Source organism: Dipodomys spectabilis, unplaced genomic scaffold (genome assembly GCF_019054845.1).
Source record: "Dipodomys spectabilis isolate Male_0828 unplaced genomic scaffold, ASM1905484v1 ptg000096l, whole genome shotgun sequence".
NCBI classification, from domain to species: Eukaryota; Metazoa; Chordata; class Mammalia; order Rodentia; family Heteromyidae; genus Dipodomys; species Dipodomys spectabilis.
The window spans coordinates 1,832,841-1,859,986 of record NW_024870773.1 but is presented as its reverse complement, the minus strand read 5'-3'; the positions used below and the strand labels follow the sequence as shown (position 1 = coordinate 1,859,986).

General features: G+C 48.6%; 1 protein-coding gene across 3 annotated transcripts; it reads left to right on the top strand.

Moving 5' to 3' along the window:
• The first annotated feature begins 151 nt into the window (after window positions 1–151).
• Gnpat (glyceronephosphate O-acyltransferase) lies at window positions 152–27,146 on the top strand. Of its 3 annotated transcripts, XM_042686080.1 has the most exons (17): window positions 208–233; window positions 1,106–1,107; window positions 7,582–7,764; window positions 12,078–12,254; window positions 14,884–15,013; window positions 16,069–16,196; window positions 16,589–16,664; window positions 16,910–17,061; window positions 17,165–17,295; window positions 18,781–19,004; window positions 20,090–20,332; window positions 21,331–21,410; window positions 22,279–22,419; window positions 23,481–23,580; window positions 23,661–23,754; window positions 25,479–25,540; window positions 26,894–27,146. In XM_042686080.1, the coding sequence occupies exons 3-17, from the start codon at window positions 7,657–7,659 to the stop codon at window positions 26,935–26,937; spliced, it is 1,890 nt and encodes a 629-aa protein (XP_042542014.1). In that variant the 5' UTR covers window positions 208–233; window positions 1,106–1,107; window positions 7,582–7,656; the 3' UTR covers window positions 26,938–27,146. The 3 variants fall into 3 exon arrangements, with proteins under 3 accessions (XP_042542013.1, XP_042542015.1, XP_042542014.1); XM_042686079.1 differs by lacking the exon at window positions 1,106–1,107 and having other exon boundaries at window positions 152–233; XM_042686081.1 differs by lacking the exons at window positions 1,106–1,107; window positions 16,589–16,664; window positions 16,910–17,061 and having other exon boundaries at window positions 152–233.

Here is a 27,146-nt window from a genome sequence, read left to right as displayed (position 1 = left end):
AGATGGCGGCCCCCGGGGTCCGGCGCGGCGGCTGCAGAGGGCGCCGCCGCCCAGGGCGAGGTCGGGCCGCCCCGCGCGGAAGAACCGCCCCCAGCGGCCGCCCCACCGCCGCGTAGCGCCCAGATCCCAGCCCCGCCCGGGACGACAGCCGCGCCATGGACTCTCGGCACTTCTCCGACCTCGGCTTCTCCGCCGGCTCCGCCGGCCCCGGCGCGGTGGTGCTCCTGCATGCGGTAGGCCGGCGGTCGCGGCTCGGGCCCTCGGGGGAAAGGGGGCGCGGCCCGGTGTCCACAGCAACCGCGCGTCGCGCCGTCCCGCTTGGTGGTTCTCGGGGTCCTTCCTGCCCGCGCCCCCCGGCGCCTGCGGGCCCCGAGCAGGGCGCGGCCGAGGGGCGAGGCCGGAGGGCCGCGGGTCCGCGGGGCCCAGGCCGGCGGCGGGGCCCAGCGGGCCGCCCGACCCCACACTCCCCCCCGCCGCCCTGGCCGGCCCGAGCCCCGCGAAGCTTTGGAACGTGTGCAAGTTGCGTGCGCGCCTGCTCGCCGCCCTTAGGCCGGACCGTCCGGCCTCTCTCCCCGCCGACCTTGACCCCGCCGGTTCCTGCAGATCGCCCGCAGAGTTTCGGTCCCTCGCGGGCTCGCGAGGAGGCGGCGGCGGCGCATCGCCCTTAGGGTCTCACACTCCCGGGGCAGCTGATGTGGGCCTTGCTCCTCTGCAGGAGCTCGAACTCCGGGCCGGGACCTCTCTCGCTCTACGCTTTCGTTCGAAGTTAGGGTCTCCTACCTGAGCCACAGCTCCGCGTTGGGCAGACTTTTGGGTGGCTGACCGGAGCCCCTCCCTCGTCTGCCCCGGCTCCAGCCTCAGAACCGGCTTCCTGAGCAGCGAGGGTCACCGACAGGTGTTTGTGTGCGTGTTTAACCGCTAAATTAGCCTTTGTCCACTTTGGGAGGAAATAGTACATGTGTTTCCTCACACAAGCAACTAGCATTAGTTGCTAAGAACTGTGTCCGGTTGATTGGTACAGAAAGGACCAAGGAAGGAAAACTAAGAGACATACACACCTCCTCCTTCCTCCCTAAGAGAATATCGGACATGGGGTAACTTCTAGAAGTTCCCTCTCTGTTAAGAACTTTTAGGCTAAGTGTATTGCTTAAGCTTCTCTCTCCAATGACCTTGTCAGCCGGCAGTTCTTTGGTGAAAACATTTCTCCTTGTGTTCTGACTGCTTCTAGAGCAGGAAAGTGGGAGGAGAGGGCTGTTGTGTGCCTTTCCCATTAAGCTGCTTTGTGAGTTAACTGAATTACACATAGGAGCTTGCTTTTGGCTTCCTGCTTCACCTGTTGTTCTTCAAAGATAAGACTTTTGTCAATATTTTCACGTGACAAAAAGCAATTTTTAGTAATTGCTACCTCCAACAGTGGACAGCAGCCCTCTCCTTACCTGCGGTCTTTACTATTCTTTCCACTCTTCGCCCCCTATTTTTTTGAGCAGGGGTGGTAGTACTGAATTCAGGGCCTCTGCACTGTCTTTTGTACTCAAGGCTACCACTCACTCCACAGCTCCACTTCTAGCTTTTTAGTGGATAATTGGAGGTAAGAGTCTTACAGACTTTTCTGCCCAGGCTGGCTTGTCTTGAGTAGCTAGGATTACAGGTGTGAGCTAATGGTGCCCGGCTAGTTTTTACTATTCTAACTGCATAGCTTTTCTTCCAAGATAGCCTGAACTTTTTCTTACTACTTCAGGTTGTTCTTACTTTTGCCACTGTTTTTGTGCAATAGAGTCTAATCTGAAAGTAGTACTTTAGAGATGTTTACATTAGGAATGGCTAAGGTATCTTTTAAGACTGGTTGCCTCTCAGAGCACAGGAAGTTCTACAAATAAGCACATAGTTACAGTTAAGTGGGATAAGAGCAGTGACTTTAGCATGTTGTGGGAGTCAGGAAAGGGCACCTGGTATATCTGGGGACTGGGAGAAGGCGGATGAGAGAAGGTAACACCTGGGCTGAGTTTTTGAGGCGTGAACATCAGGTAAGGGAGGGGAAGACTGGAGGACATGGGTGTAGGGAAACCACTGCCTTCCGTGAGTGGAGAGAATGATTCGTTAGGTGATAATGAGTAGAAGGGGGGTGACAAAATGGAAGAAGGTGGCAGAGGGTCGTGGGGCTTGAACTCTGGGCCAGAGTGCTGCCCCTCAGCTCTTCAGCTCAAGACTAGCTAGCACTCTACCACTTGAGCCACAGCGCCACTTCTGGTTTTCTAGTAGGTAATTGGAGATAAGTCTTCCCAGACTTTCCTGCCTGGGTTGGTTTTGAACCATGATCCTCAGATCTCAGCTTCCAGAGTAGCTAGGATTACAGGTGTGAGTCACAAGTGCCTGGCAGGCATGAGATTTTTTAACCTGTGAATTATGGACTGGATATATAAGTGCCTTTTGAACACAAAGATTGGAGTATGATAGTGGAGGGGAAGAGGAAGGTCTGGCCTGAACGTGTGGATTTGGCAGTCATCTGTCAGTGGGCAGAGGTATGCTTGAAGTCCCTGGGGTGAGAAGACGTGTGGAGGTGGGTGACCACTGCTGAGCTATGCTCTAGGTCCTGGCTCCCTGCTAGAATCTGTGGGAACGATCCCGGTGCCTCCTTGTTCCCGTCAGAACGTTTCATTAGAGTGTGGGTGCTGGTGATGCTACACTCTGACTGTACCAGTCGTGCCTGCAGGGCTTCAGGCTCCTTGCAGTTGGCAAGCTGCCTCCTCTGGATGCTCCTAGGCACTCTGTGAGTGCAACACTGCCTGGAGGCCAGCCCAAGCATCCCTCCCTCCCTCACCAAGTCCTCAGGGAGCACTCAGTCTCATGGCCCTCCTTCCCTATCTCCCTCACGGAATCCAGGGAGCACTCAGTCTCACGTCCCTCCCTCTCTCCCTCAGGGAGCATTGAGTCTCACACTTCTCTCTCCCTCCCTCAAAGAGTCCTCAGGGAGCACTCAGTCTCACAGAGTCCTCAGGGAGCACTCAGCCTCTTGTAGTTGATGAGTCCATCAGGGCTGGTTTTACTTTTCCTGCAGTCTTGTACTAGCTTTCCAGAGCTGCTTTTAAATATTCATGGAGTTTCTGAGCCCATTGTTAAAACACAGACATTTTAAAAATCAAAGATTGAATTATGTAAATTTAAATTTCTATTAAAAACAAAGGTCATCTCATGAACTGACATGTCTATTTGAAACCCCATTGTAAAACTGCTTAAAGATAATACAAAATTGTCCGGGTGCCTGTGGTTCATACCTGTAATCCTAGCTACTCAGGAGGCTGAGATCTGAGGATTGCGGTTCAAAGCCAGCCTGGGAAGGAAAGTCCGTGAAACTCCTATCTCCAGTAAACCACTGGAAAACCAGAAGTGGCACTGTGGCTCAAGTGGTAGAGTGCTAGTCTTGAGCTGAAGAGCTGAAGGACAGCGTCCAGGCCCAGAGTTCAAGCCCCACAATTGACCAAAAGAAAATAAAGATAATACAAAATTAATTTAAAAAAATAAAAAATTATTAAAACAAAAGCTATACAAAATTAATTTAAAAAGTAAAAAGTTATTAAAACAAAGGCCATACACATTGCCAAACTTAGCATTTTCTATTATTTGACTGGAGTTTATGGTCATTTCTGGTTTGAACTCAGGGCCTTGGCACTGTCCCTGAGCTTTTGTGCTCAAGGCTAGTGCTCTACCACTTTGAGCCACAGAGGCTCCATTTCTGGCTTTTTGGTAGCAAACTGGAGATAAGAGTTTTCCAGGCTGGCTTCAAACTACAATCCTCAGATCTCAGCCTCTTGCGTAGCTACTATTACAGCTTACCTTTCTTATTCATGTAGCATTACTGTATCTGGTATACTTGGGCTGTCTGCTGAGTGAATAGGTAGAGCCCCAGAGGACTCAAGAGAGAGCTGGAGGAGGACTCTGTTCAGCCATCAGTATAGACAGGCCTGGACACTGAGGCACAGGGAGAGGCAGCTGTTAGGTCTTCTTGCTTGAACTGCCCCTTGTGCTGTGCTCCTGGCTGCGTAGCCATGCAGATTACTTACTGGTCACAGCATGATATTGTGAGGGGGGCGGGTAGTAAGCAGTTGATCTTGAATTCTAGTGGGCCAGCACATTCTTATACCAAGTAAACTAGGAGGCTTGGGCATCAAGGGGAGGCCAGGAAAGCAGCCCCGAGCAGGGCATCCCAAGCTGTGCCACGGCAGTGTTTTCCAGATGTTGTAGATGACCCTCTCTGTAGCTAGTACCACCATGCACTACTTACTCATAAAGGAAACTGTCTTGATCATTGCTGTATAAACCCAGTGCCTAGGCGACAATGCCAGCCATACAGCAGAACTCCACTGTTTGAGAATGAATGCTTTTCTGTAGAGTGGCAGCTCACAGCTGCCTGGGGAGTCCTGAATGAGCATAACTTGTCTAGATCTCCACATAGCCAGGTCGTGAAGCACCCAGGGCACCTGCTCAGGTGTGGTCTTGATCCTCTAGGTTAATGAATTGTGGATATTGGGCAAGCTACTCCTTTTTGATTCCCTACTGATTCTTGTCACTCCCAGAGCCACCAGATGGGAAGTTCCTAAGCTTGCTGATAGGCTGTTAAAGGTCGTTTGTTGAATCCAAGTCTGATATGACTAGGTTATTAATGAGAAACAGGTTTGAGAATATTCTCCAGCCTTGTAAGCAAGAGTGTGATAATGTTGCATTGTCTCCAACACACATGGCCCAATGTTGGAAAGATGAAGAGGAAATGGATCATGCTGACCTCAAGATAACTGCACATTAATGGAGACAGAGCTCAGGGAAGCACACTGTGGTAGGCAGAGAAGCCCTGTGAGGCCCGCCAGGAACTTAGGGAAAGCCTTCTTGGAGAAGTAATGGTTGTGGAGGTGAAGCACGTGCACCAGGTCAGTGGTCAATGAGCAGGCCCTGTCTGCAGCCAGAAGAGAGGCCAGCCCCCCGTAAGTCTTACTCCCATTTGGAAATGGCTTAGATCTTACTTGGAGGAGACAAGAGTCGTTTAATAAGCAGGAGCAACCTGTGCTTTGAAAAGTGCATGAGGAGGGGCTGGGAAGGTGACTCAGTGGTAGAGCACTTGCCTTGCATGCATGAGGCCCTGGGTTCTATTCCTCAGCACTACATATGCAAAAAGAAAAAAGCTGGAAGTGGCGCTGTGGCTCAAGTGGTAGAGCGCTAGCCTTGAGCTGAAGAGCTGAGGGACAGCGCCCAGGCCCAGAGTTCAGGCCCCACAACCGGACCCAAAAAAAAAAAAAGTGCATGAGGAAAGCCAGGTTCCACCCATGCGTAGCCTGTAACCCTAGCTCCTCCAGAGCCCAGGGTCTGAAGATCTCAGTTTGAATCCAGCCCGGGCAGGAAAATCTGGGAGACTCCCTGTCTCCAGTTAACTAACAAAAAGTGTGGCTCTGTGACTCAAGTGGAACACCAGCCTCAAGCTTTTGAACTAAGGGCCAGTACCTAGGCCCTGAATTCAAACCCCATTACTGGCCCAAAAAAAGTGCATGACAGTGAGAAGGATTGATTGAAAAGGTAAACTTGTAGCCAAGGAGGTTGCTGTGGGAAGAGAGCAGGCTGCCCAGGAGGCAGAGCCACAGCCAGGCCATGAGGAGGCACCTGGAGCAACACAGAGAGGTACAGACAGTTTGGCGTTGATGGTTATGGGATCAGACAGGGTTTATGGAAAGGGGGGGAGGGCATTGCTTATGTCACAGCCTAACACTTGGAATTACAGCCTCTTTGTACAACCACTTAGTAATAATAAAAATAATTGTGCCTACAAAAAAAAAATCAGCAAGGGGCTGGGAATGTGGCTTCGTGGTAGAGTGCTTACCCAGCACGCACAAAACCCTGGGTTCAATTCCTCAGCACCATATACACAGAAAAAGGGTGGAAGTGGTGCTGTGGGTCAAGTGGTAGAGTGCTAGCAGCTCTGTGACAGTTCTCAGGCCCCGAGTTAAAGCCCCAGGACTGGCAAAAAAATGAAAAATGGGTTGGGTGTCCTGGTATTCCAAGTGGGGGAGGGAGGCAGGGCTGGGAAGTCACTCAGTGGTAGAGTGCTTGCCTAGCACACATGAAACCCTGGGTTCCATTCCTCAGTACCACATACACAGAAAAAGCCAGAAATGGCTCTATGGCTCAAGTGGTAGAGTGCTAGCCTTCAGCACAGAGGATCAAGGACAGTGCTCAGGCCCAGAGTTTAAGCCCTAGGACTGGCATTAAAAAACAAAAAAAAAATCCAACTACATATGTCTTTCTGTACAATTTCAAATAAAACTTAGACAAGGAAGAGCTCAGTGTTAGGCCAGTTGGCTAGCATGCAGGAGGCCCTGTGCTTAATCCCAGCACTGAAAATAAAAGGGCTTTGTTATTTTAGAAAAGGGTTTAGCCAGTGTGGTGGCTCATGCTTGTAATCCTAGCTACTCAGGAGGCTAAGATCTGAGGATCTCGGTTCACAGCCAGCCCAGGCAGGAAAGTCTGTGATAATCTTATCTTTAATAAACCACTCAGAAAACTGGAAGTGGCGCTGTGGCTCAAATGGTAGAGCACTAGCCTTGAGCTGAAGAGCTGAGGGCCAGTAGTGCCCAGGCCTAGAGTTCAAGCCCCACCACCACCACCAACAACAACCATTAAAAAAAAAAAAAGATTTTTAAAAAGGATGAGGGATGAGAAGAGGAATAGAAGGTGAACATGGTCAAGGTATGTTATATGAATGTATGAAAACAACACAGTGAACCCATACACACTGTACAGTTAGTAGAGGCTAATAAAAAATTTGAAATAGCCGGGCACTGGTGGCTTGCACCTCTAATCCTAGTTACTCAGGATCTGGGAATAAGAGGCTAAAGTCAGCCCCAGCAGAGAAATCTGAGGAACTCTTAGCTAAAAAGTGGAGCTGTGGCTCAAGTGGTAGAGCTCAGGCCTTGAGTGGAAAAAGCTAAGGAAGAGCATGAATTAGTGTCCCCAGTACCCGCATGTGCACGTGCACACACACGAAGTAAAACATTAGCTGCCTTATTGGCAGCTCTCTGAAGACCAGTGTCGGGCAGGGGGAGAAGCCGCATGGAGAGACTGGGCCACAGGATAGATGTCACAACAGTACTGACTGCTCTGTGCAAGTTCTTCCTTGAGTGGTTTTTCGTTTTCATTGCACCCAAGAGGTTTGTTTTATTCAACTTAGTTTGCAGTTTTAAATATGTGTCATGATGATTTTTAAAGTTAAGTAGAGCTAGACAAGATAAATTTGTCATTGTGATAGATGAAACCTTGTAGACTCAACTGGTTTACTCTAGAGCTTAATGTCTTGTTTCTGCTATTTTTACTAAATTTCTCAAAGGAGTACTGGCTCAACAAAGATAGCCACCAGAAATATGATTATAATAACATGTTAATTCAGTGTCAATTTATTGATCCAATTTGGCACATTTCTTTTTAATATTCCATTCTTGTTCAGACATGGTAGAACAAGTTTCAAGAAAGGTGAAACCTAGTATATTCCCTGCCTGTCCTTATTCATGAAATATGACCATTCCTCTTTGATTTGCCCATCCACAGAAAAAGCTCAAAAAGTGGGATGAGTTTGAAGATATACTGGAGGAGAGGAGGCACACCAGTGACCTGAAATTTGCCATGAAATGCTACACGCCTCCGGTCTATAAGGGGATTAACCCTTGCAAGCCTGGTGATATTAAGGGTATGGTTCTCAGTTCTGATGAGATCGATTATGTCATTAAGCAGGTGAGTGAATTACAGCTTGTTGTTCATAGGCCTGTGGTGAAGAAAGCAACACGAGATTCAGTCAAGCATAGGAGTGGATGATGTGATCTGGAGACCCAGTGAAACTTGTGATCTGTGAGGGTTTGCTAGAAAGTTAGCAAACCACTTGTTTTTGCTTTTATGATGTGCTGGGAATAGAACCCAAGGCTTTGAACATGCCAGGCAAGTGTTCTACCACTGAGCTACAATCCAGCCCCATGCATATTGCTTCATAGTAATTGTGTGTGTGCGTGCATGCACGTTGATGTTGGGGCTTGGACTCAGAGCCTGGGCACTCTCCCTTAGCTGTTTCACTTAAGGCTAGAGCTCTGCCACTTGAGCCACACCTCTACATCCTGCTTTAAAGATAGGAGTCTCACAGACTTTTCTCCCAGGCTAACTTTGAACCAGGATTCTCAGAACTCAGACTCCTAATGGCTAGAATTACGGGCATGAGCCACCGGCCCTTCACTAATGGTATATTTTTGTATCTGGCAGTGTAGGGAGTTTTTATTTTTTATTTATTTATTTTTGTCGGTCGTGGGGCTTGAACTCTGGGCCTGGGCACTGTCCCTCAGCTCTTCAGCTCAAGGCGAGTGCTCTACCACTTGAGCTACAACGCCACTTCCAGTTTTCTGGTGGTTTTTATTGGAGATAGGAGTCTCACGGTCTCTCCTGCCCGGGCTGGCTTTGAATCGCGATCCTCAGATCTCAGCCTCCTGAGTAGCTAGGATTACAGGCGTGAGCCACCAGCGCCTGGCAGTGTAGGGAGTTTTAGTGTCAGCATCACCAACATGTAGAAGAGATGCACTGTGCTAAGGTGATGTCCCAGCAGTGATATCACTTGGCAATAGAACTTTCCAGTTCTGTTACAATCTGGGGACTGCTCTTATTTACATTTGTGGTCTGTGTGACCAAAACATTGTTTTGTGGCATGTAACCTGTTAATAATCATTCAAGCCTGAACTTGACAGTCAAAGAGTTTTTGTCTGTCTTCTCACTGGTATGTACCCCATAGCTCCCATATATTCAGCATTCAATAATTATCTTGGTCGGATTGGTGAGTGAAAAACATGATGCAGTTGGGCTGGGAAGGTGGCTCAGTGGTAGAGTGCTTGCCTTGTGTGCATGAGGCCCTGGGTTCGATTCCTCAGCACCACATAAACAGAAAAAGCTGGAAGTGGTGCTTGGCTCCAGTGGTAGAGCGCTAGCCTTGAGCTGAAGAGCTGAGGGACAGCACCCAGGCCCAGAGTTCAGGCCCCATGACTGGCAAAAAAAAAAAGATGCAGTGACCTCTGTGTAGAGGTCATGGTTTGGCTGAGCTGGTACAGGACCAGGTCTCTCTCTCTCCTATTTTTAAAGCTCCCTGGAATCAGAACTTGGGGCCAAATTGGCTAGGCAGGTGTTACGTCACTGGAGCCACACGAGTCCTAGTCTCTCCCAGTTGCAGGGTACAGCCAAGTGGAATGGAGCTGATTTAAAAGATAATGTTCAGGCCACTTAGCCTGGCTAAGACTCACTGAGATAGATGGGAGTAGTTACATGTTCCAGGAGGGCTTTGTGTGCCAGTGAGTGTCCACTCAGCACCTCCCTCATAGAGCCTTCATCTCCACCCCACCCCTCCTGGGTGCCTGACTTCCCCAGAGAAAACGGAAGGCGTCGCAGGAGGCTTGGGTAGCTCCCTGGGACCACAGCCGTTTCTGGTCAGCTGCAGTCAGCACTCCTGTTCTTCTCTTGTATCAGGAAGTGGGGTCCCCTTCTCTCACTTCACCTGCCTCTGCCCTGGCTGAGTCCCCCACTCCTGTGCTCACTAACCTCCCCTTAACACAGCTTCAGCTCGGTCTTCCATTGGGGTTAACTAGGCCTCTGACCCCCGTGCCTTCTCTAGTTGCTACCCCTTCTACTTGCCCCCCTGCCCTTCTCCGTGCCCGAGAAGATCACTGTGTTGTCTGCCTCACTCACTTGCTCTTGGTTGACTTCTCAGTTTCCTGGCCACCTCTAGGCTCGCTCCTCTATGGAATAATCTCCCAGTGGTTACATCTGCCTTGTTCAGAGATGTGGCAGCCTGGTTTTCATAACATCTCTGTCTGCTATGGACGGGCTCAAGGCTTTAGTGTGAAACAGCTGTACACTGAAAAAAATGTTTTAGAACTGCACATCTTAATAAAATTTTATTGTTAGTACAGTGTTATATAGAGGGGTTATGTTTCATATTTTGGGGCATTGTTACCTCTTCCTTTGCATCCCCTGTCTTCCCCTCCCATCCCTGCCCACAGGTTGCACAGCTAAGTGTCTGCTGAGCTTGCCTGCATTTGTGGGACTGTAAATTTTGTGCTAGATATATCTTAATTTTATTTTATTTATTTTATTTTATTTTTTTTTGCCAGTTGTGGGTCTTGAACTCTGGGCCTGGGTGCTGTCCCTGAGCTCTTCAGCTCAAGGTGAGCTGACTACCACTTGAGCCATGGCGTCACTTCTGATTTTCTTGTGGTTAATTGGAGATAAGACTCACAGACTTCCTACAGATGTTCCTGCCTGGGCTGACTTTGAACCATGATCCTCAGATCTCAGCCTTCTGAGTAGCTTGGATTATAGCCGTGAGCTATAATAAAAACAGGCCTAAGGATTTTTCAACTTAGAAAATTGTTTCTGCTTGAGTCTTTGTCTTCCCTTTTCTCATTCAAACTGTGGAATTATTCTCTGGCTGTGGCTGCTGTGTTTGGGGTATGTGCAGCCTGTGTGTGCCACCCCACCCATTCATTCCTTAGTTCCTTTAGATCTCATATGGATTCTTTTCTGATCCTGTTGTAAGAACCTTCTTGGCAGCCTCACTGTTTGAGGTTTCCTGTGAGTAAAATAGGCATAGGTGAGAGGAAACAGCTTATCCCAGGCCCTGCCCTGTGATTTGAACCCAAAAGATGAGATAGGTAGTCAGATAGCTGAGGAGGTTGCCTAATATTTATGAATGTCCTAAATATACTGGATTGTTCTCCAAGTGGTTAAGCTAGTGTCCTATGAATTTCATTATCGGTGAAAAAAAGATATGAAATAATCTTGACTCTAGCACCCTACCCTCTGAGCCATGCTCCTGCTGAAACTGAGCCATCTTTACTCCAGCACCCCACCCTGCCTTCCAAGCTGAGCTCCTGCTGAAGCTGAGCCCCGCCCCCCTTTTTTTGGTCGGTCGTTGGGCTTGAACTCTGGGCCTGGGCTCTTCAGCTCAAGGCAAGTATTCTACTACTTGAGCCACAGCGCCACTTACAGTTTTCAGAGTGGTTTATTGGAGATAAGAGTCTCATGGAGGGGCTGGGAAGGTGGCTCAGTGGTAGAGCACTTGCCTTGCATGCCTGAGGCCCTGGGTTCGATTCCTCAGCACCACATAAGCAAAAAGAAAAAAGCCAGAAGTGGTGCTGTCGCTCAAGTGGTAGAGTGCTATCCTTGAGCTGAAGAGCTGAGGGACAGCGCCCAGGCCCCAGAGTTCAGGCCCCATGACCGGACCCCCCCCCCCAAAAAAAAATAATTAAAAAAAAAGAGTCTCATGGACTTTTCTGCCTGGGCTGCCTTTGAATGGTGGTCCTCAGATCTCAGCCTCCTGAGTAGCTAGGATTACAGGCATGAGCCACTGGTGCCAGGCTAGCCGAGCTATCTTGACTCCACCACACCACCTTCAAGTTGTGCTTCTACGGAAGCTGAGTGACCTTGACTCAGCGCCTGCACTTGTTCTCACTATTGCATAAGCTGTGAGATGCATGGTTTCAGTTGTTAGCCTTGGAGGCGAGGTTTGGGGCTTTTGTACCAGCAACTGAGGCAGTCAGGTCACTCCAGTGCTCTCCTGGGAGCATCTCCTGCAGCTGCTTCATGATGGCCAGGACCTGGGCAGCAGATTTCTTTAGACAGTTGAGATGGAAACTTAAAGCACACCAAAGGGAAGGGGGAAGTGATTTCTTTACTCTGAAATGCTGTCCTACAGAGCTGTTTCTCTGGATTTCTAGTCTGTCTAAATAGAATGATCCTCACTGGGCATCGTATTGTGCCCTATCTTCCCAGCACTTGGGAGGCAAAGGCAGGAGGATTTTTCTGTTTGAGGCAAGCCTGCGCTACTGAATGAGACTCTGTTGGAAGGGAAGAAAATCATTTATTTTACTAAGTCAGAAAATGAGCGTCAATTTAAATGAAGACAGCACAACATCTTTAAGTTATGTGCATGGGTCTGTTGGGACCCAACAGATTGGTTTGAGCAGAAGGAGTTCTGGTTCGTCTTTCACAGCCTATCCTTGTTCTCCATTTCTTTTAAGCTTTCCAAGGAATGCTGTCTCTCTGTCACTGCCCTCCGAGAGGAAGCCTGTGAGATCCTGGAGGAAATGAGTCACAAACTTCGTCTGGGAGCTATTCGGTTTTTTGCTTTTGTCCTAAGTAAAATTTTTAAACAGATTTTCTCGAAGGTGTGTGTGAATGAAGAAGGCATTCAGAAAGTGAGTACTGAGGGCTAAAAGCAGTCTTCCCTCCCCCCCAGTGACAGGCAGCCCAAGGGCAGCCCACTGGAGTGAATGCTCAGAGTAGGACTTTTCTTTTCTACAAGCCCACAACCTTGAGATTTGTTTAGTAAAGGTAAGATTATATGCACGTTAGTCACATGTTTACTAAAGTTACAAAAGCAATGCCAAATTTTTTTGTATTTGCTTCCAATACAGATTGCTCTTTAGTATTTCCTTTATCCATTTGCTGCTACTCTGGTACATTTTCCTGTGAGTGAGGATATGTTCTTAGGTTCCAGTTACCACAGCATTGAGCTTGGCTGTGACAGTAGCAGTTCAGACCTCCTCATTTCCTGCACCTATTTTATCCTGTTTAACATAAAACCCTAGATCTCCTGTTATGTTCAGATTCCTTAGCTCCTTAAGCACTTAAATTAGCAGGTCAGTTATTTTATTTTATTTTTATCTTATTTTATTTTAGGTCAGTTATTTTATAATGGCCCTTGAGCTGGGTTTTAACAATGTCACTGATCACAACTCGGCTCAGGTGGTGTGAGCGTACTCCTGCTGTGCTTCAAGCCCAGGCGACTGTGTGTCTGTATGTTCAGGAGCCGGTGTCTGTCTGCCCTTTACTGTTGGATATCTGGTGAAGGAGGTGTCTGCAAAGACCCTACTTTGGGCAGCACTTGAAAACAACTGTGTCATGGGCTGGGAAGGTGGCTCAGTGGTAGAGTGCTTGCTGTGCATGCCTGAGGCCCTGGGTTCGATTCCTCAGCACCACATAAGCAAAAAGAAAAAAACCAGAAGTGGTGCTGTGGCTCAAGTGGTAGAGCACTAGCCTTGAGCTGAAGAGCTGAGGGACAGCGCCCAGGCCCAGAGTTCAGGCCCCACAACTGGACCCCCCCCCCAAAAAAAAAAAACAAAAAAAAACAACTGTGTCCTGTTTCCATTAGACTTGCCCTGGTTCTCCATGATTGGCCCAAACCTATTAAGCTAATGGCTGCCCCGTATAATTCCCTCACTTCTGTTGTCCCCTGTAAGGAAGAGCTTTTCCTATAACTATTGTGTTTATTTCTTTGTTTTGCTGCTCATTTTCTCCCAGGTCAACTCTTAGCCCATTTGCACCCTTCCTCAGGTCTTTAAACATTTTGCTTTAACCCTGGCATTTACTTTTTTGTCAAGTATTCTTTTTCCTCTGACTGGTTTTTTTTTTTTTTTTGGTCAGTCGTGTGGCTTGAACTCTGGGCTTAGGCACTGTCCCTGCGCTCTTCAGCTCAAGGCAAGCGCTCTACTGCTTAGGCCACAGCACTACTTCCAGTTTTCTAGTGGTTTATTAGAGATAAGAGTCTCACGGACTTTCCTGCCCAGGCTCTTTTTGAATGATGATCCTCAGATCTCAGCCTCCTGAGTAGCTAGGATTACAGGCATGAGCCACCGGCGCCTGGCTTCCTCTGACTGTTTTTCATGTTGCCCACTTAACCTGTCGGTCTGTCAAAGAATGTTTGGGGCTGGGGACCATTGAAAGGTATGTGTCAGCTGACTACCAGTTACCTGCCTTGTGAGTAGCAAGGACAGCTGAAGTGGAGGTGTGTCTCCTGTTCTCCCCTCGGGACAGTGGAGGGCAGCAGTGGCTCTCGCGTCCCTCTTATTTTGTTCCAATAGTTGATAGGTCTTTTTCTTTCTTAAAAACAAAATCTCTGGGCCTGGCCCCGGTGGCTCATGCCTGTCATCCTCGCTTCTCAGGAGGCTGAGATCTGAGGATCATGGCTCAAAGCCAGCCTGGGTAGGAAAGTCTGTGAGACTCTTATCTCCAATAAACCACTAGAAAACCTGAAGTGGCACTGTGGCTCAAGTGGTAGAGTGCTTGCCTTGGACTGAAAAGTGCAAGGACAGTGCCCCAGTCCAGAGTTCAAGCCCTATGACCGAGAAAAAAAAAAAATCTCTGAGAGAAGCTCTGTTTTCTCCTATGACAAAACCCAGTACAAGGCTTTCTAAGTTGATTTACATGGGATCCTTCCATGAACTATCATTGTTTAGGTGCAGACCAAGCTGACACAGGCAACACATTAATGAGTATGTGTTCTGTACACATACAGTGTGGAGAGGGACAGGGAGAAAGATGGAAGGGGTGACATTGTACTCACATACTGACATGTGGGGTTGAAACTTTTTATACAGCTACTTAAGCATATTAAAAAAATTAGAAGTGGGGCTGGGAAGGTGGCTCAGTGGTAGAGCGCTTGCCTTGCATGCCTGAGGCCCTGGGTTCGATTCCTCAGCACCATATAACCAAAAAAAAACTGGAAGTGAAGCTGTGGCTCAAGTGGTAGAGTGCTAGCTAGCCTTGAACTGAAGAGCTGAGGGACAGTGCCTAGGCCCAGAGTTCAGGCCCCACTGACCAAAATCAAAGAAATAAATAATGTGTGTGTTTTTAGTAATCTCCCATTAAGTGAAAGTGCAGACCTAGAGCTCTGAAGCAACCCTTAGACCTTGTCAGACCCACTTTAGTGTGCAAGTATGAGGAAGGAAGAGAAAATGATGAGTATTCCCTCTGCCCATGGGCTCCTTCTGATTTGAGCTGTGGCCTGCCCACCGAAATGATTCACAATGTACCTGTCTTTCCAAGCTGCAACAGGCCATCCAGGAGCACCCCGTTGTCCTGCTGCCTAGCCACCGGAGTTACATTGACTTCCTGATGCTGTCTTTCCTCCTGTACAGCTATGACCTGCCTGTGCCCGTGATAGCAGCAGGGGTGGGTATGTACTGTCTGTCCTCTACCTCCTGTTAACTGTACCATCCACACTGGTGAGCGTAGTAGTTCTTAAACTACTGAAGAACTTGAAGAGTTGCTGCAGCCTCTTCTCCCTGGAAGCCAGCGCTTTTAGTCCGGATAATATACAAGCAAAATCCTTTGGCCTTTTTTTTTTTTTTGGGTTGGTCATGGGCCTGAACTCTGGGCCTGGGCACTGTCCCTCAGCTCTTCAGCTCAAGGCTAGCGCTCTACCACTTGAGCCACAGCACCACTTCTGGCTTTTTCTGCTTATGTGGTGCTGAGGAATCGAACCTAGGGCCTCATGCATGCAAGGCAAGCACTCTACCACGGAGGCACCTTCCCAGCCCTCCCTTGGCCTTTTTATTTGATAATATATGGGTGGTTATCCCTCTAGGTTAACAAATAGAGCTTAAAATATGTTTTTAATTGTGGTAAAATACTCATAAATTTTCCCATCTATATGTTTGTATACTAGGGGTCTGGGTGAAGGGGTGTGTGTGTGTGTACGTGTACGTGTACGTGTACTGGTACTTGAACTCGGGGCCCGCGCAATGTCCTTGGGCTTCTTTTTGCCCAATGCTCTACCACTTGAGCCACAGCTCCACATCTGGCTGTTTTTGGTAGGTGGTTAATTGGATATACGAGTCCCACAGACTTTTCTGCTTGAGCTGGCTTTGAATTGCATCAGATCTCAGACTCCTGAGTAGCTAGGATTATAGGCATGGTGCCTGCCATGTTGAAATATACTTTTATATCAGTGCTTTTATTTCTGTAGGATGGGTTCCTCAAAATCAGATTGTTAACGCAAATAAGTTAACAGCACTCCTCTCCCCCCACCCTGCTCAGAGTGACACCAGTCACCATCCAACAGGCATCCGTCACACAGTTCTCTCAAATGTCTCTATGTATTGAGTCTTAGGAAGTCTATCAGTTTCGTTGGTAGCATCTCCCATGCATGAAATTCGTAGCAGTGCTTGGGTTGCAATCCTTATGGGACACTTCACTGTTAATAAATTAATTCTGCTTTTGTTTTCCCAGACTTCCTAGGCATGAAGATGATTGGAGAGCTGCTCCGGATGTCCGGGGCCTTTTTCATGAGGCGTACCTTTGGTGGCAATAAACTCTACTGGGCTGTGTTCTCAGAATACGTAAAAGCGATGTTGCGGGTAAATGCCAATGATAACTCCAGCTCCGCTTGCTTGTTTAAATTCTTTAATGTCTGGACGGACCTCTTAGCAGTTTACTCCGCCACCCTCCCCGACCCCAACCCTAAGCCGTGTCTCTGCACTGTGTCTGCCTGCCATGGTGAGGGGCTGGGGTGGAGGGAGGCATGGGAAAGAAAAAATCAGAAGAAACATTTATGGGTCTAGGAGTGTGGCTTGGTGGAAGATCCCTTGCCCAGCATGCATAGGGCCCGAGCTCCATACCCAGAAACACCCCCCCCCTCCAAAAAAACAAAACAAAACAAAAACCATGTAATTATTTTGAGAATAGGCAATGAAGCATGTATTATTTTGAGAGTAGGCAATCGTTTTGTGCTTTGCTTTTTCTCCTGAAGAATGGTTATGCTCCTGTTGAATTTTTCCTGGAAGGGACAAGAAGCCGCTCTGCCAAGACCTTGACTCCTAAATTTGGTAGGTGGCTTACAGACTAGGAAGAAAGATGGTAAACTTGAAGGCTTTCGGTATGCTGTCATTATCCTGCTAAGTAGAACTTAATGCTTTCAACTTATTTTTTGCAAGACAGTCTTGATCTTTGTTAACGTAACTGTTGATGGAACTCTTTATGGGCTTACTGTGCCTGCTCACTGTGGATCTTCGTATCTGTGTGCCCTGCCCTCGGGTGTGCATGATGACAGCCTTTCTCCCTGTGTTTGCAGGTCTCCTGAGTATTGTGATGGAACCATTTTTTAAAAGAGAAGTTTTTGATACCTACCTTGTCCCAATTAGCATCAGTTATGATAAGATTTTGGAAGAAAGTCTTTATGCCTATGAGCTTCTAGGAGTTCCTAAACCGAAAGAATCTACAAGTGTACGTGAGGAGAGCCAAACTTGTTTTCTTTGAGTGTAGAGAATATCCACCATCTGACTTACAAATGTGCTCCTTTTGTTCTCTGCTGTCTGGTGTCTTCTAGGGGCTGCTGAAGGCCAGAAGGGTTCTCTCCGAGAACTTCGGGAGCATCCATGTGTACTTTGGAGACCCCATGTCTCTTCGGTCTCTAGCAGCTGGGCGGATGAATCGGAACCCATACAACTTGGTCCCCAGGTGCAGTGCCTGTGTTTTAATACTTGACAGAGAAGTGGGATTAAAATCCAAAAGTACAGTGCTGGGTGCTACTGGCACCTTAGCTACTCAAGCGCCTGAGATCTGAAGATCTTGATTCAAAGTCAGCCCAGGCATCGAGGCTCTTAACTCCAATTACCCACCAAAAAGCTGGAAGTGGAGCTGTGACTCAATGGTAGAGTGTTAGCTTTGAGCAAAAAAGCTCAGGGACAGCACCCAAGGAGTTGGAGATTCAGTGTTGGCTCACACAAAATAAATGGTGACTCTGGAGGCTGAACATTGTTGCGTTCATATCGCACATTGTCAAGGAAGTCATTTCATGTTATGTTTGTCAATGGAAAGGTTCAGTTGAGGAAGAATTGTGAGAAGCCTGGTACCAGTGGCTCACATCATAATCCTAGCTAGTCAGGAGGCTGAGATCTGAGGATCATAGTTCAAAGCCAGTTCAGGCAGGGAAGTCTGTGAGACTCTTTATATCTAACTGACCACCAGAAAACTAAGTGCAGCTGTGGTTCAAAGTGGTAGAATGCTTGCTTTGAGCGAAATTGCTCAGAGACAGTGCCCAGGCCCTGAGTTCAAGCTCTGTGTTGAGGGGGAAAAAAAGGCCAGCAGGACATGTATGTAGAAGATGTCATCCTTGGGAGGCCAGGAAGCTGTGGTGCTGTTGTTAACAGGTGCATGTCACAGGGTGAGGCACTAGAGGTGGGCTGGCTGAGTCCCAGCTCCAGAAAACAAATTGAGCCTTCAGGACTTCTTTCATGCTATAGAGCATCCTTACATGTTTTCTTATTTAGAGGTTTATGGTTTGTATTTAGATAGTATGCGTGGGCACTTGAGACAGGCAATCAAGTGCCCAGCCAGGCCCATCAGGAGCTCTGGCGATTCCTTCATCACAGGTACCTAGCTGGCAGCTAGCCTGATCACAGAAAGCCTTCCTTGAGTGTGCGTGGGCCTGACCAGGTGTTACAGGTTAGGCACCTGTGTTAGCTGTCATTTCCTTCTTATAGCTGCTTGTGTGTCCCCTGCATGTCTCTGCTGTACCCAGCTAAGTGTGTGTTCCACATAGGGTTCGGTGTGAACAGGCTGTCGGCCAAGGCTGGGGCAGGCACCTATGGCACATAGTTGAGTGACCTCCCATGCACAGCTCGCTCTGACAGCAGAGTGCACTGGTGGTCCACAGGCTAGGGTTTGGAGAGGCAGTCATGTTCCCAGCAGGCAAGTAGCATCCTGTTAACAAAGAATCCTTGTTTTGCCTAGAATGGGAACTACTAGCATTTCTTGTCACTTGTTAAGAAGGCTCTGTAGCTGTTTGGATAGATGACAATGTAGCAAAGCAGGGAAACGTTCTTGCTTGTGGCTTGAGAACATGGTTGGCAGAAGCATGAGAGGCCTGAGGGGAGCCAGAAGCAGAAGAGAGGCCTTCTGAGGGGGAGCAGAAGTGTAACGTGTCCTGTGCCTTCCTCATAGGTGCATCCCTCAGAGACAGTCAGAGGACATGCATGCCTTTGTTGCCGAAGTTGCCTACAAGATACAGCTTCAGCAAATTGAAAACCTGGTTCTGAGCCCCTGGGCCCTGGTAGTTGCTGTTCTGCTTCAGAACCGGCCATCCATGGACTTTGATGCTCTGATAGAGAAGACTTTGTGGTTGAAGGGTGTGGCCCAGGCATTTGGAGGCTTCCTCCTGTGGCCCGGTACGTGTGTGATACAGCGACACGAGTGTGTTTGCTTCCTATGGCTCTAGTGCCCAGGTGAAGCCAGGGCTGGGCCTTGGCTGGGCAGGTGTTCATTCACTGCAGCCACAGACCTCACGCTGTGTCCCAGACCTGAAAACCTGCGTAAGACAACAAGGCGCAGAACCCTCATCTGCTGTCCCACTCACAATGGGCTGCCCAGGCCAGGGACCACCGGAGAGTAGCCGTTCTCAAGTCAGTTCCCCTCCAGGACCCTCAGCCTTGAGGATAGAGTACTGCAGCAGAGTGGAGAGTGGTGACCTGAGGCTTTCCCTGTCTGCCTCCCTTGTGATCAGGAGTTCAAGGCTGGCCTTGCAGGGCTTGATACATAAAGTTGGCATGGTGAAAATGCCCTGGAACTTACAAACCTCTGTGTTGGGAACTGGGGTGCCATAAGGATGGTGAGCTCACATTTATAATTTTATTTAAAATTGTGCAGCACAGCTGGAAATACTTTCTGTTTAAACCTAGCTTGTGGTTTTATAGTCAGGTACATGGTGTTCACACTGGGCCCTCCTGTGTTGGGTCCTTCCAGAACATAGGGCTGGCCAGGTGGTCCCTGGAAGATGGAGGAGAGGGCTGTGGAGCGGAGACCAGTGGCGGCTGCTCTGCACTGTGAGGGCCCTGGAGCTCACAGGGATAGGGTTCGCGCATAGGGAGATTGTGTGTGTGTGTGTGTGTGTGTGTGTGTGTGTGTAGAACCTGAGCTGGGCCAGCTAGCGAGATTGTGTGTGTGTGTGTGTGTGTGTGTGTGTGTGTGTGTGTAGAACCTGAGCTGGGCCAGCTAGGGGTCAGTGCCTGGCACCAAGGCAGGCGCTGCTGCAGGTGTGTTCCAAGGGTGGCACTGAGGCGGGAAGCCTGTGGCTAGTAGAGTCTTGCAGGCTATGGGCCTTCACTGGGCTCCCCAGGGTGTGGGAAGTGGTTCTGGATTGTCACAGGCCTTTGGAAACCACACTGCTGCCAACTGCCAGCTCTATGGAGAGAGCAGGGTGGGGCAGAGGAGGCTGGGGTGCTCACACCCCTCCCCCCTACTGTCTTGTGTGTAGATAACAAGCCCCCAGAAGAAATTGTCCAGTCCAGCTTTCTTCTGCACTCCAACCTCGTCAGCCTTGTTGGAGACCAGGTGGTTCTGCACATGAAGCTGGAAGACTCGGAAGTGGTTGACGGCCTCCTCGTCCAGCATATCACCCTCCTTATGTGCTCAGCTTATAGGAACCAATTGCTCAACATTTTTCTTCGTCCTTCCTTAGTAGCTGTAGCCTTGCACATGACACCTGGGTTCAGGAAAGGTAACTTTCTGGAGTGTGACCTTGAAATTCGGAAGAGGCCTGGCCTTCCAGTTCCATGAAGGGAGCAGTGTTTGGAGCCTTGTAAAGTGCGGCCACATCTGTTTAGCCCACACGCCAGCAAGGACCGGGCTTTACACTCAGAAGAAGTTAGGTTTGTTCCCTAAATACGTGGCCATCTGCTTAGAGTTTTAGAATCGGAGGGAGCAGTTGTCCCACATCTGTAGTCCTGGCTGCTTGGGAGTCTAAGTCAGGAGACCTGCCCACGTTGTTAGACAGGCTATACAATGCAGCGAGACCTTGTCTTTCAAAAGCAAAATCTTTTTAACTAGGAAGAGTTAAAATCCCTTATTGGAAACTTTCTATCATGAAGGATAGTGAGTGCTGCCAGTGAGTGGTTGCCCAGTTCTTCCCCTCTGGTGGTTCCTCACCCCAGAGCAGGTGGGCAGCGCCTTGTTAGCACATGCCCTGGGGAGCTGAAGTCTGGGGAGGTGGGCCGCTGAAGAGCGCTTCTGGAAAGAGCCTGTGCTGAAGGCCGCAGTGTCTGCCCCGGTCCCCTGAAAACCCTTGGACAGGGAGCCCAGGAGAGTCACATGAGGGTAGAAGTTCTACCAGGTGTCTGTGCAGGTCTGACTTTGAACCACTGTGGGTGCCACAGCAGTGTTTGGTGGTTCTGCTTCCTCCACAGTCCGCAGGCAGCATGCTAAAAAACGTAGCAAAGATGTAGAGGATGGGTTGTAGAGGGAAACAGGGACAAGTCCCTTCCTGCTCTGCTGGGCACCCAGGGGTGGAGGGTGGGTCCCTGCCGAGAGCTTCAGTGGCACGCAGATGCTGTGGGTGAGGCTGGGGCTGGTGTCAACCTCTTCCAAACATGAAACTCTGTCCCCATTACATGAGTGACAGCTTGCCTCTGGGGACTTCCACCGGGGTGTCGTGGGCTTCGCGGTATGCCCTAATGGTGGAAAGCAAAGTTGTGATTTCATGTAATGGATTCTTTGCAGAGAATGTCTTCAGTTGCTTCCGCTTCCTGCGTGATGTGTTTTTAGATGAGTTCATATTCCTTCCAGGAAACACAATCAGGGTAAGTCCTGACAGTAGATGACAGCGAGGCTACAGGCTTAGATTTGGGGGTGTCTCATGTAGCGTGTGTCTGGATTTTGGCGTGTCTCGGATAGTGTGCATCTGGATTTTGGCATGTCTCAGCGTGTGTCTTAGGTAATGTTTGTCTACATTTCAGCATGTCTCACGTAGCATGTGTCTGGATTTTGGTGTGTCTCGGGTAGTATGTATCTGGATTTCAGTGTCTTACTTAGTGTGAGTCCATCCCTTCGCAACACAATGAGACATGAGGATGCCCACAACTCACCAGACATTGCTCTGATTCCTGGTCAGGCTTAGCTAATATTATAGACATTGATAAGAGGAAGGTCATTCTGAACAGCCAAAACAGCTACTGTAAATAACTCTCTTGTGTTAAGTATTTAGAAATCAGCACACTGTTTGTTTTGTCAGCCACAGCGCCATTGTGGGGATATCAAGTGTGGTGTTGCCTGGCGTGTGAACTACAGGGAACAGTCAGATTCCGGGGACTGGCTAAGGGCCTCTTGGGGCAGGCAGGCAGGGGTAGAATAAGGCGGGTAGAGCTGTACGTTCTGTGGGCTGTGCCAGGAAGCAGCTTTGCCTTTCCCTGTGGGGGGAGAGGGAAGGAGGGGGAGGGGTGCCTGGATTTCAAGGGTATTTTAGGACTGGTGTGTGCACTTGCTGTTTAAGTCCAGGACACAGGCTGTGAGGAGGCAGCACTTCACCCCGTCGGGACCCCATGGGTGTTTGTGTTGTGCTAGGGCAAGTGTGTGGCAGAGTGATTGTGGGAGGGCTGTGGGACTGCATGCCCTGATTCTCGTGTGCCCGGTAGCTAAATGTGCTGCCCATGGCTTCCTTTTTCCTTGAAGGACTTTGAGGAAGGCTGTTACCTGCTTTGTAAAAGCGAAGCCATACAGATTTTTGGGAAGGATATCCTCATCACAAAGAAAGGAGACGCTGTGTTAGATTTTCTAGTGAGACTCTTTAAGCCTTTTGTGGAATGTTACCAGGTATGTAAATGTTGCAGTCTTCCTTATGCCCCCATATCAAATACTGTCCCTCCAACTCTGCTCATATTTCTGCTCTGCGGGTAATGTCTCCCTGAGGAGGAGGATGGAACCAGATAGCACCTCAGTACCCAGAAAGGATAGCCACTCATGAGGTCCTGTTGTCAGGCCGTGTCCAGCTTGATTTGGGGGTGTTTGATACATAGTAGGCTCTAAATGAATGTAGACTTGAATACCTCATAATGTCAGTTACTGATGCTACTAAATGCTAGTGTTGGAGGGAAAGTACATGTCTGGAGGGTGGAGAGTGCATGGGGGCAGGGACAGGAAGAGGGGCTGGTGCTCATCAGGTGTGTGGGAGGGGGGACAGGAAGGAGGGGATGATAAGCCCCCCTGGGAATTGCCCCAGGACCACAGGGAGGGCACAGGAAATGCAACCTGTGGTAGCCATGCATGTTAGAGAGGAGAGGGCTCTTGGTTTATCAGCCCAGGGGATTCCTGGTAAAGGGAAGTTCTGCCTTTCTTCCATAGCATGCTCCATACTGTTAGATGTAGTAAGAGAAAAGACCAAAGTTAGACCTAACTGGCTTCTGTCTTCCCAGGTGGCATAAGAGATAGGAAGCTGTAGTAAGTAACTTCCTTATAGCCAGCCAAAATGAGAACTACAATTTCAACAAATATCCATAGTATTTCAGACTTTTTTTTTTTTAAAAAACTGGGGCTTGAACTAAGGGCCTCATGTTCTAATTAGGTCTTTTTCACTCAAGGCTAGTGCTCTTCCACTTTCACCACAGCTCCAATTCTGGCTTTGCTGGTTAATTGGAGATACGAGTCTCATATTCATTTGAATTTGATCCTCAGATCCCAACTTCCTGAGTAGCTAGGCTTATAGGCATGAGCCACCAATACTCAGCTCCAGACTTTCTTCTAATTGTAAAATTTAATAAAAACTAATATCCTAAGAACTCTCCTGCTTTTCCTGCTCAGACCTTGGAGATGTGCATTCTAGGCAATACATTTACTGGACTTGACTATTTTACCCTCTCTACTCCTCTCGTAATCAGATAATTTGCAGATACCTCTTGGATGAAAAGGAGGAGTGCTTCACTGAGAAACAGTACTTGGCTGCAGTTAGGAGATTCACAAACCAGCTTCTCGATCAAGGTCAGTTACAACTCAGTCTGGTGATTTCTTTTAGGTGAGAATGAAAGTAATCCACTAACCCTTTCTGTTCCTCATTGTAGGTGCCTCTCAGTGTTACGATGTATTGTCTTCTGATGTGCAGAAAAATGCCTTAGCAGCTTTTGTGCGACTTGGTGTGGTAGAAAAGAGGAAGGTGTAAGTACTATTTGAAAAACTTAAAGAGATGTATGGGAAATGCACTGTGGCGCCTACCCTTCCACACATATAGTCATTCAGTCAGTGTGAACTACCTGAAAATCCTGTACCACGTGAAACCTAGGCAGGAAGGGGAGTACTAAGCTGGGCACTGATGGCTCATGCTTCTAATCCTAGCTACTCTGGAGGCTTATATCTGAGGATCAAGGTTTGAGAACAGCTTAGGCAGAAAAGTCCATGAGCAGAAAGTCAGACATGGAGCTCAAGTGGTAGAATGTCAGCCTTGAGCAAAAAAGTGAAGTAAGTGCAGTAGGGCCTTGAGTAAAAGCCCCAGTACTGGGAAACACAAACACACACACACAAAAGCCGGGCAAGTAAAAGCCCCAGTACTGGGAGACACACACACACACACACACAAGCCGGGCAAGTAAAAGCCCCAGTACCCAGTACTGGGACGGACACACACACACACACCGGGCACTGTAGGACCTTGAGTAAAAGCCCCAGTACTGGGACACACACACACACACACACACACACACACACACACACACACACACACACACACACACACACACACACACACACACACACACACACACACACACACACACACACACACACACACACACACACACACACACACACACACACACACACACACACACACGGCACTGTAGGGCCTTGAGTAAAAGCCCCAATGAGGCTGAGATCAGAGGATCAGAGAATTGTGTTTCTAAGCAAGCCAAGGCAAGGAGAGTCCATGAGACTTTTTTTTTTTTTGGCTTTGAGCTTGAATTCTGGGCCTGGGTTCTGTCCCTGAGCTCTTTTTTGCTCAAGGCTAGCACTTTACCACTTTGAGCCACAATAGCACTTCTGGTTTTCTGGTGGTTAATTGGATAGAGCCTCATGGGCTTTCTTGGTCAGCTTGCTTTGAACCTTGATCCTCAGATCTCAGCCTCCTGAGTATCTAGGATTCCACAGGCATGAGCCACCAGTGTCTGGCTCATGAAATTCTTATCTCCAGGGCTGGGAATGTGGCTTAGTGATGAAGTGTTTGCATGAATCCCTGGGTTCCATTCCATTCCTTAGTAACACATAAACAGAAAAGGCCAGAAGTGTCGCTGTGGTGGAAGTGGTAGACCGCTAGCCTTGAGTAAAAGAAACTAAGGGACAGCACCCTAGCCTTGAGTTCATTAAGCCCCAGGAGTAGCAAAAACAAAACAACTAACTCTTATCTTCACTTAACCACTAAAAAAAAGGCACTGTGGCTCTAGTGGTAGAGCATTAGCCTTGAGCATAAAAGCTCAAGGACAATGCCCAGACCCTCAGGTCAAGCCCCAGACTAGCACCAAGAAAAAAGGAGGGACAGAAGAAAGGAAGGAGAGGAAGGGAGGGAGGGAGGAAGGGAAGAGGGTAGGGACTATAGGAACAAGTGTTCTGACCTACCTATAGAAACTATAAGAAAGACTTGGGAACGTGTTTGTGAGGGGAGGTGAGTGGGTGATTGGTGGTTTCCTGCGGGAGCAAATGTACCTAGCATAAAGTGTGGTCAGGAGAAGGAAGCACAAAGCCCAGGAGACGAGACCAGGGTTTCCCAGTGCTGCAGACACCTGCATAAGTAAAACGCCATGGGCTGTGGGATTGGGAACAACATACCCATCCATGCAGAACTTGTTTTTCACCCCGAACTGTGCAGTAACAAAGCTTGTTCTTTTCTTCAGAAACGATGGCTACGTATTTAGTGTGCAGAAATCTGCCACCACCAGATTAGAAGAAATGCTTGGTGAGTGCAGCGTCCTCTGATAAACGTGTTTATGAATATATTATAGCAAGAGGGTATGCTACATCTCCAAAAGGAACAATAATATATATTATTCTTATATAAATAGAACTATTCAGTCTAGAATTTTCTCAAGGAAACTAAAGAGAAAGTGCAAAGAAAATTAAGCAAGAAAACACAATAGTCATAAAATGGGCAGACTTGTACAACACAAAGATTCTGCTCCCAGCAGAGAGGGGTGTGTGACTGGGGTGTGGATCCCTTGGCTGGCTGTGGCAAGCACTGGTCCTGATTCTTGCTTGCTTCCCTCTCTGTGGTCTTGGCAAGGACTGGGGTCAGAGTTGAGCACTGACTGGATGTGCAGCTCACATCCCTTGTAGCTGTCTGTGGCGAGATTCTCCTCTAGTCCTGGGTCTTGCTTTGTTGTCCTGGCCAGAGATGTTAGCACAGACTTTGTGGATGCACAGCTCCAGCTAGTGTATAGCTGTAAGAGGACCACTCACCCTTGTGCTAGGTCCTGTCATCGTGTAAGTGAAGACCCCTGTATAGAGAGTAGGCTCTGTGTGTGTGCACTAGTGCCTGCCTGAGTGAACAGAGCACTGTTAACAGAGATAATGGGTGATTTCAGAAGAGGACATACTAACATAAGCCAGTGGCTCATGTCCATAATCCTAGCTACTCAGGAGGCTGAGATCTGAGGATTGTGGTTCAAAGCCAACCCAGGCAGGAAAGTCCATGAGACTCTTATCTCCAGTTAATCAACAGAAAACCGGAAGTGGAGTTGTGGCTCAAGTGGTAGAGTGCTCACCTTGAGCTGAAGAGCTAAGGGACAGGGCCCAGGCCCAGAGTTCAAGCCCTACAACCGACCAAAAAATGTGTGTGTGTGTGTGGATTATATTGAATATGCATTATATCGCTGAGTATGGATATTCTTACCAATAGCATCTTTGTATCTAATCCTATGCTAGGACTGCATGAGGGAGCTTTGGGTAGATGCGTTGGCGGGGGAGGGAGGCAGGGCAGTAGGAAAATTAGGACTGGGCCATGGAAGGAGAGTGACCGAGGAGCGGGGGAAGAGTAGTAGAATTGTTGATGTGGGTGGGAGGTCGGCCCATTTGTCAGAATCAATCTTCCATGTATGTCATGCCCGATAACAGTGCACTTTGAAACTCAGGCAAGATCTGGAGGGGAATGGGGATTCCTGTGGGCAGCAGCTGGAGTGGGCAGTGCGCTCCCCTGTGCCCCGCTGGCTGTCTCGGTGTTTGCCATATCTGCAGAGCAGACCCCCCAGTCTTTCGCCAAGGCCAGGGAACAAGAGAAGACAGTGATTGTCGCTCTGTCTCTTGTGTGTCTCAGGTTGTAAGACGCCAGTAGGAAAACCTGCCACCGCGAAACTTTAATAATCGCCAGATGGTTGGTCATGTAACTACTGCCACAAAGAAGATACCACAAACAATGGAAAAGAAGAGCCACATCCTCATGAGCCGCACCTCGTGGCCCATGGACATAGCAGAGAGGAAGAGGTGATCAGAGTGACCCCTCCGTGCAGTTGAAGTCGTTCCTGTCAACCCTGTGCATGTTTTAAAATAAAACAGTCTTTTTGAAAACA

Bases quoted from the DNA above. Each gene is read 5' to 3' on its own strand.
- Gnpat (XM_042686079.1), top strand. From the start codon at position 156: ATGGACTCTCGGCACTTCTCCGACCTCGGCTTCTCCGCCGGCTCCGCC. The intron at 7,765-12,077 runs GTGAGTGAATTA...ATTTCTTTTAAG, and splicing joins TCGATTATGTCATTAAGCAG to CTTTCCAAGGAATGCTGTCT. The intron at 23,581-23,660 runs GTCAGTTACAAC...TCCTCATTGTAG, and splicing joins AAACCAGCTTCTCGATCAAG to GTGCCTCTCAGTGTTACGAT.